Raw genomic sequence first — 8,595 nt, 5'->3', positions numbered from 1 at the left:
GAATTGATGATCGAATTTAACTTGTTAAATTTTCATCAAATCTTCCTAAACTTATTACATTTCTCATGTAATGTTTTCATCTTTCATAGAGCAATATTGTTGAGGGAGAACTGTTTGGCAGAAAACACAATTGTAAACTGGTACCTAGGAGCAGCAGTTGTAATGAGATTGTAGCAACAAAGTAGAAGAAACCAAATAGTTATATTGAGAATAATCACATAATAATCATTAGTGGATTTTTATCCCTCAACAATATTGCTCTATGAAAGATGAAAACATTACATGAGAAATGTAATAAGTATATATTTGTTATACAGGTGCACATTCTGAGAATAAACAACTCCAACATAAATGATCAAGAACACTATCAGTTAGTTATTGATTTCTTGTCATCTGCTAACAGAAACAAGTTGTAAGCAACACTTGGAAGATTGAATACAACAATTGATCATTGAGAAAAAAGGATATATGTCAAGTTCGTTAGAGGGAGACTGAGATCATTAATTACAACGGGGACTAATCTACCAGGGAATCTCCTGACCATCCCATGCGAAAAACTTCCCGTTGTCGCTACTTTTAGCATTGTCTATGATGCTCAGTAGATTTTGGACGGAGAGCTCTTTTGTGAAGAGTTTACCCTTTGGGACATTTCTTTGGAATGGCCGGGAAAGGTCTGTGTCCACGGTTCCTGGATGCAACAGGATGCAAACGATTGGATCTTTCTTCCGAGCAAATTCCACTGATATAGTCTTTGTCACTGCATATATTGACACATTGGTTTTAGTTATCTAACAAATAAGCAAGCAACCAGCAAGTAATGCATATGGCTTCAATGGGAAGATGCTATGATGTAAAATACATGCGAAAGCATTTGCTAATACATGCAATGCAACATTGCAAAACCACATATTACCTGGACGAGATTTCAACATTGTAGCAGAATCTGAGCAAACAGACATATTGTTTGACAAAAAAAAAAAATACCGAGACCTCAGTCACTACGAGTGCCTCCCCGATCAGTGCAATGGGATGCATTGCAACATTGCAAAACCACACATTACCCGGATCAGATTTCAACATTGTTGCAGAATCTGAGCAAAAAGACATTTCTTTTGAAAAAAATACCAAGACCTCAGTCACTACGAGCGCTTCCCTGGTCAGTGCAATTGGATGTGTATATTTATTATCTCTCGACCCAAAATAGCAATGTCTGAAAGGTGGTCAACGGGCTTTGTGCCTTTCCTCACTAACCTAAAATTCAATTGGGCACTTCTTAAAACAAATGTCAATGACAAAGAAATGCAGGAGCACATGTAAGCTTTCTCACCTTTGTGTGTAAATTGAGAACTGCACCTGCTAGAACTCCCTACCGGCTGTTCCTCTTTTCTGCCTGTTTCTTTATAGTATAGTAATCTAAGCCAGAATGTTGTTTTCCTGGTATTACAGTCCATATCTGTGGCTCTGGACTTCAAAAACTCCTAAAGCCTCTAAAAAGGCGAACGAATATCAAGAGACAGTAAGAGGAAGACTCCAGAGAGTCAAAACCTCTGCCATACTGGCACTACTAACATTGAAATTTGCAGTAACTTTTAACTCCAGTTCTAAAATAACAACCAACGAAAATCAATCTAGAAGAGAAGATATAACTTGAGAATTCATTCTCAATCTATGAGAACTGTATTCATGTAGCTGTACCATTCAAAACACACTTTTCCTTAGCACTATGGTAAGATTGGTTCCCTGTGACCTGGGTGATCTAAGCTTTGATCACAAAAATAGCCTCTATGTTTGCTGGGGTAAGGCTGAGCTTTCTTTTCTGCATTGGTAGGAGTTTCATAAACTGTGCAGGCCCTTTAACAAGGATAACTTGAGAAGTCAGGAGAAGATATTGCCTAAAAATTTCTTAGGTTAAGATGATGATCTTGCGATGTGTTGCTTCTACTTTATATTTATACATATAAGTTTCAAGTAAAGTTTCTTGGTTTCCATCAAGTGGATTGATCTGCTCAAGACTTAATTTCAGCACAAACAAGCTTTACGAGCCTACAAGTATATTTGCCATGGTAGATCAATAAATGGATATGAAAAATTGTTTATCACTGAGTCTCACTATCAGGAATCTTTTTTTGGCATGTCAAACCAATATCCAGATGTCTTCCATCTTCAGAAATCTATTTCTTGTCACAAAAAATTATGTTTAATATTCATCATACAATTACACACCAAGAAGACTAGGACAGTTGATCTCTCAGCATTATATACAACTTGAACCTCAAACAATCATGTTCAGAAACAAGATGTATTTAAAGCTCATATGAGATATCAAAGTAGGCAAGAAGTCATTAAAAATCTAGTGCACGGAGTTAGACAATGATAATTGGCATTGCAGTAAGAAAGTATGCCGCATACATTGATTTAATGCTGTTTTAGAAGCTCGATAAGAATGCCATCCTCCCAATCCATTATCTCCAATTGAGCCCACTCTAGCACTTAAACTTGCAACAACAGCATGTTTTCTTTCAGTTCCAGAGCCACCTCCAACCTTCAACAGTGGCCACATGTGCTAACAGAACAGTTTCTAGCAGAAGTTAGACTTATAGTTCTGGATTTAAGAAACATAATTTATAAACAGAGCTACAGAGTACAAACAGTAAGTCATATTATAAGATGAATAACCCACCTTGATCACTAAAATAGGACCAATAGCATTAACTTCATATGCAAGAAGCAGAGATGACTTTTCTACTTTAGTTAATGTTGTTTCTGCCAAATAAAATTTGAAATGAGTTTCATACACCAGAGAAGGATCAGTTCATTAACTATAGCAAGGAACATGAGGTCATATTTATCATTCATGTAGCTTTAAATGAAGTTATTTCAAGACCAAGAAAGTAAATGATCAAACCACAAGCATAAGCTTTATTAATCAGCAGGTAGTTACAAGCTCACATAGCTGGTAGTTACAAGCAAAACCTGGTTGTAGTACATCTGGTATTGAAAGAATGCCAGACGCATTAATCAGCAGGTTCAGACTGCCATAGCTTTCTCTTACAGAGGTTGCTGCTGCCTGCCATGGTCTATATTGTTCAAACTTCAAACAGATTGAATGGTAGCATTCAAGTTGCAATTTAAGTAGCAAAGACTAGCAAAAGTAACACATAGAAGGACAGAAATTGCTTGAGTCCAAGCAAAAGATCAGAATTGAAAAATGTGTAGTAAACAGCAGGGTTCAGACTGCCATAGCTTTCTCTCACAGAGGTTGCTGCTGCCTGCCATGGCCTATAATGTTCAAAGAGATTGATTGACAGAGTAGCAAAGACTAACAAAAGTAACATTTAGAAGGACAGAAATTGCGGGAGTGCAAGCAAAAGATCAGAATTGAAAAATGTGTAGTAAACAGCAGGGTTTTGATCATAATATGTTTTAACTCCAAGCAACTTGTTTCTTGATCAACCTGATAACAACCATCCAAGAGTAAGCATTCTAACATGTAGTTTGGCTTTACAAATCCCAAGATTCAGTAAGTATTAGGTAAAAAATATATTACGAGAAGACCTAGTAAATTCTTTGGTTCTCTTATAAGTTAAGCCAACTAAAAAAGTGTCTCACAACAATCAAGAATGATCAGGTACTTTACACCTACCTTACCATGTTCTATGCAGATTGCCTGACATGATTTCTAGAACCTGTTAATTCTTATCTGTTCCATAACACACCCACCTAAACAAGCTAAGTCAAAACTCCAAAGGTCAACGGGTTTATACTATAAGAAGTTCGAGTCCGTGGAAGAATTGAAGTTTATTTTGGTGAATAAGATAACCCATTAAGAAAAAAAAAAGCTGGAAGAAGCTTATTGCATGCAAACGACCTAAACAGGGAACCTTTCTCACTTTCTTACTTCCTTCATCCTACATAGATATAATCATATCACATAAAAGCATGCTTCAAGCATTCTTAGAATAGTTGATGTCAAATTGTTTACTTAGCTATAGAGATGTATTGATCAATGATAGTTTTGCCAATTCCACATCTTTTTGCAAATTGCCAAGTAATAGATTGTTTTTGAGCTTCTAGTGACTAGTTAGCATATTTAAGAACAAAGAATATATGAATGAATAACATCTTGGAAAGAATCTTGTACCTCTATGGTGCTTTCCTTTGTTACATCCAATTGCAATAAATTAAGACGTTCCATAAATTTCTTTTTCAAGTCAAGAAGGCCTGTTGCTCCATCAGGATTCCGACAGGTAGCAATGACATGTCCTTTATCATTCTTTTCCAATAGTTGCCTAACCTAAACATGCACCACATAAGAATGATTAATATGCCCTTATACTATGAGATTTAAGCAGAAAATTAAACAATAAGTTTGCATTGATGTAATAACCATCAAATAACTATTATTTGTTTGTAAGCATACTTCACATAAGATTTCAAATGGTTTCCACAAGCATATCATAGTACAATCATTTGAAGAAGTTCTTCAAGGATCATGCGACAACATCGAACTGACCAAAAAGTTTCAAAGGATATATACATATAAGCTGTCTTCAATATAAATAACACCTAGAGCTTCAGAAAACATTGTCCTTCCTTAATTGACTAGACAAAGAAATGACAATCTATAAGAGTTTATAGACAGTTTGAAAAAATGCATGGAAATCAACAATATTCAATTACATGCATTTCAATCCATTTGATGTAACATATCTTGAACACCGTACTCATGTAACATAGCAATCCAGCTAGCATTTGGGGGTATAACAAGCACCAAGTATCGCAATTCTGATATGAGTCTCTTAGCTTCTTTTTTTCACTAGAGACGAGTAATGAATCATAAGAATATGTTTTGAAACTCATTCACATTTTTGGTGGAAGCCAGTTTTGTCACCACAAGTTGGCTATTTTCTTTTCTCCTTTGTGATCCAGGTGCCTAGGATTTGAGCTGCGACAATTTCGTTGCTTGCAAGGGCAAAGCTACTTACATCTATCCTCCTTGGACTTTTACTGGCAGGATCCTTGTGCACTGGGCCACCACATTAATATGTGGCATCAAGACCAGAAAGCACAGCTAAAGCCCCCATGCCAATAAATAAATAAATTATGGATTCCAATTAATAATGAAGATTGTGTGAGGAACTGAACATAGTCTTGATTTTATTGATTAACAAATGGACTCGTAGCTCATCTCCTCCCATTTTATAATGAATTATCTACAATGATAAGTGAAAATGATATCCAAGATTGTCTAGGACATGCAGATATAGAAAGGGCTATTGCATGAGAAATGCAAAGAGAAACACTTGCTTATTATTGAAACCTTTCCCTCATCCCTTTGAGATATCCAGAACTTGTGACAGGAGAGTTAGCAATACAGAATCTAAATTTGGCTATCAGCAGAGCCATCTAACCAAGCATCAACTTCCAATATACTCGAAGCCAAATTTTCTTTCTTGCCAATGTAAGGAGCTCTTACATCACAGTGGATCCTCTCCATGTCCTAGGTTCGTTAGTGTATTAACATCATAAAGAACATGAAGAGCATTAAAACACACAACTAGAGCAACAAAATATAAATGACAAAGTTAATGAGTGAATGTGTTCGCCATAATCACATGCCTAAAACTCCATAACCAAATTCATAAAAAGGGGAAAAAGTTACCTTCCCATATAAGAGCCCAAATAAATAAACTTGAACACCAGCCATAACAAACTGAAGCATTTATTTGGTAGCATGGATTATATTTTATTTTTTCCCTTTTCTTGAGTGCTAGAGCTACAAAATATAAACGTCAAAATTCTTGGGCGAATGTGTTCAATATAATCACACAACTAAAATTTCAGAACCAAATGTAGAACTTATAAAGGGGGTAGAAATTATGTTCCCACATAAGAACCCAAATAAATAAACTTGAATACAAGCTATAACAAACAGAAGCATTTAAGGTAGCATGGATTATATTTTACAATATCCCCCTTTCTTAAACGTAACATCAATAACCCACAGAACATTCGGAAGAATACTAGTGAAGTGAAGGATATTTAGTATGCACTAGGAAAATTGATATCAATAACAGCCTATTAATAATGTTCGACTCATATGCCAAAATATAATGAAGCAATTTTTTTTTCCAGAAACGTTTCTTGGTGGATCCCAAACTGTTCTATTTCTGGTGGTTATTTGGTAATAGGTTCTTTGTTTGCCAAACACATACTCTCTGACCAAATCAATTTCTCTGTTGAAACGTCACTCAAGAAAAGATCAAACTTATGTTGACTCAGCAAGTTTATTGACATATATCTTCTCCCTCTCATCATCGCAACTCAAAGAAAGATAAAATTTATGTTGTCACAGCAATTTAACTGACATATATCTTCTCCCTCTTATCATCGCATGACACTGTCTGTCCAATTCAAGACCACATATGCATTCCAAAATAAGCACAAATTTCCAGACTACTAATCTGCCCATTTGCAGATATCCAGTTATCCACATCAAAGACACCGTCTTTTATTCCTGTATCCACCGAGCTAGACATACGCATAACCAGAAATAAATCAGAAGAAGTTTTTGACGAACCTGGATGTACATTCAAACTTAAGATCTACGCTAATGATCTGCCACGAGACTCGAAACAAAGGGAGGAGACGAGTGAAGTGGGTAGAGATCTTCAGCTTACGAATTCAAGGCCGATTCCCCTTGAAGCGCCCTGCACCATGGAAACCCCACCTTCCCACCTGAGCGTAGCGCTGCTGCAGAAGAAACCCCTTCTCATTGATCTCATCATGGACGACGAAGATAAAACTGAAAGGCACATAGCAATCCTCCAATTCTCCCAATTCCTCAATTGCCCATTTGCTTCCCCTTTATGCCATAAAAATGGCGTTGAGGAATTGAATTTTTAATAGTATATATATATATATATATATATATATATATATATATATATATATATATATAATTTATTTATAGTTACACTTAGATAGTATGTAACACCTCAATTTTATCCCTTAATAAATAAAATAAATTATAAATTATGAGGGGTATATATAATCATACTAGTATTGATTTTAATTCAATCAAAACATCGACATCCCTTCGATCATCTCCCGCCAACCTTATGTCGTAAGGGTTGTACGGATCGACATTGCACCAAGGATAGGTCGACCTACGTCATTGAGAGCTGTACGAGTCGATCGCCTACATGGCATCGCAAGAGGTATGGGTGCCCCTTGCTACTATAATTTCCTCTCGTCAATTTTATAGGTATAAAAATTGATCCTGACACATGAAAAGAGGATTGGTCTCAGAAAAAATTACATGATATAAATCTGATTCCTTTTGGCTAATTTAAGTTTTGAAAGGATCATGTCGAAAATTTTACTCGACATCGACCTATCATGCAGGCCCGATGGAAATCAAACATACTCCAACCTCACCTTGAGAGAACCACAGAATCATACTCTCTAGCTCGAATCCAACCTCAACCACTTCTCTCTTTCCGGAGAAGATTCATCGAGCTAAAATCAAGTCAGACCAACTCCCAAACGATCGCATCAAGTTGGTAACATCCGATGAAGATGAGTACACCATGCTGTGGAGCTATGGTTGGACCTCCGCACTATACCACGACAATTAAACCTAAGTGGAGCGGATCATCTCGACACAAGAGTGGCACATTATGAACTAATATTATTTATCTCATTCGTCATGATCCACTTCAATCTCTTTAAGCATGCTTAGTCTTGTAATCTCGTTTGTCAATGCCATGGCAGTGCTATGTTGATTGGAAGCACAAATGATGTTACCACATCATATCAAATCATTTGATCATGGAGTCAACTTCGATGCTAGAACAAGCCAATGATGGTGTTCCACATCAGCATCTTTGACTGGGCCCCCGACGGTGAGGAGTGGCATGCACGGGTCAACAGAGACGACGACGGCACTCCCGAGGCTTCCCTCACGTCCGTCTCCGTGCATGGATGGCTTCGTCACGCGACGTCGCCTTCTTCGCCGCGAACGAACGCGCCTCGCTTCCCGAGGGAGACGCAGCGTACGCCGATCACGGGCTGGGCTTTGAGGAGTGAGAACTCTTCCTCAGAACCGCTGCTGAACCGATGGATTGGATTCTCCCACGAGCTCAGGTGCTTCCAGCTCGAAAGAGCCGATCCGTTCATCTTTACTTCGTCGCCTATCTCCTTTACGATTCATGTGTAAGAGATATTATGGCAGAACCAATACAGAAATTAGTGTGAGAAAGCAAAGCTGCAGACATGATTATGAGGGGAATAAAGTGCGGAGACCTTTCAGTTTCAGCATAAGGTGATATGTTTATTATCTCAAGGAAGAAGAAGCTTTCCCTGCTTTTGTTCCTTCACCAGAGAGCTGTGTGCACATGGAGGAGTGCAGCTGTTCTTAAATGCCATTGGCAGTCTGCCATTACTTCTGCTTTTCTCTGACAAAGGTAGTCAAAAGCCTTCAAAAGCGAAAGGTCAAAAGAGCACTGTGCAGTACCCCAGTATGCATGTGGTCGCATGCATTAATTATGCTTGCAGCAGCCTGCACCCATGGGTGGGCTTCAAGCCACTGTA

At 37.5% G+C, this 8,595-nt stretch overlaps 1 protein-coding gene across 2 annotated transcripts; it reads right to left on the bottom strand.

The window, feature by feature from the left end:
* Window positions 1-352: 352 nt before the first annotated feature.
* LOC135648594 (uncharacterized) lies at window positions 353-6,868 on the bottom strand. 2 transcript variants are annotated; one of them, XM_065166412.1, is made up of 6 exons: window positions 6,681-6,868; window positions 4,142-4,294; window positions 2,974-3,067; window positions 2,681-2,763; window positions 2,410-2,563; window positions 353-757 (listed from the first exon to the last, which is right to left on the bottom strand). In XM_065166412.1, exons 1-6 carry the CDS (start codon window positions 6,816-6,818, stop codon window positions 522-524), a joined length of 858 nt encoding a protein of 285 aa, XP_065022484.1. In that variant the 5' UTR covers window positions 6,819-6,868; the 3' UTR covers window positions 353-521. The 2 variants fall into 2 exon arrangements, with proteins under 2 accessions (XP_065022484.1, XP_065022485.1); XM_065166413.1 differs by lacking the exon at window positions 6,681-6,868 and adding an exon at window positions 5,663-6,663.
* Between the last annotated feature and the right edge of the window lie 1,727 nt (window positions 6,869-8,595).

This window comes from Musa acuminata, chromosome BXJ3-9 (assembly GCF_036884655.1).
Source record: "Musa acuminata AAA Group cultivar baxijiao chromosome BXJ3-9, Cavendish_Baxijiao_AAA, whole genome shotgun sequence".
Lineage (NCBI taxonomy): Eukaryota > Viridiplantae > Streptophyta > Magnoliopsida > Zingiberales > Musaceae > Musa > Musa acuminata.
This window is presented reverse-complemented; position numbering and strand designations above follow the sequence as displayed.

Bases quoted from the DNA above. Each gene is read 5' to 3' on its own strand.
- LOC135648594 (XM_065166412.1), bottom strand. From the start codon at position 6,818: ATGTGCCTTTCAGTTTTATCTTCGTCGTCCATGATGAGATCAATGAGA. The intron at 3,068-4,141 runs GTACAAGATTCT...AGACCATGGCAG, and splicing joins CAAAGGAAAGCACCATAGAG to GCAGCAGCAACCTCTGTAAG. The intron at 758-2,409 runs GTATGCGGCATA...CAATATATGCAG, and splicing joins TAAAACAGCATTAAATCAAT to TGACAAAGACTATATCAGTG.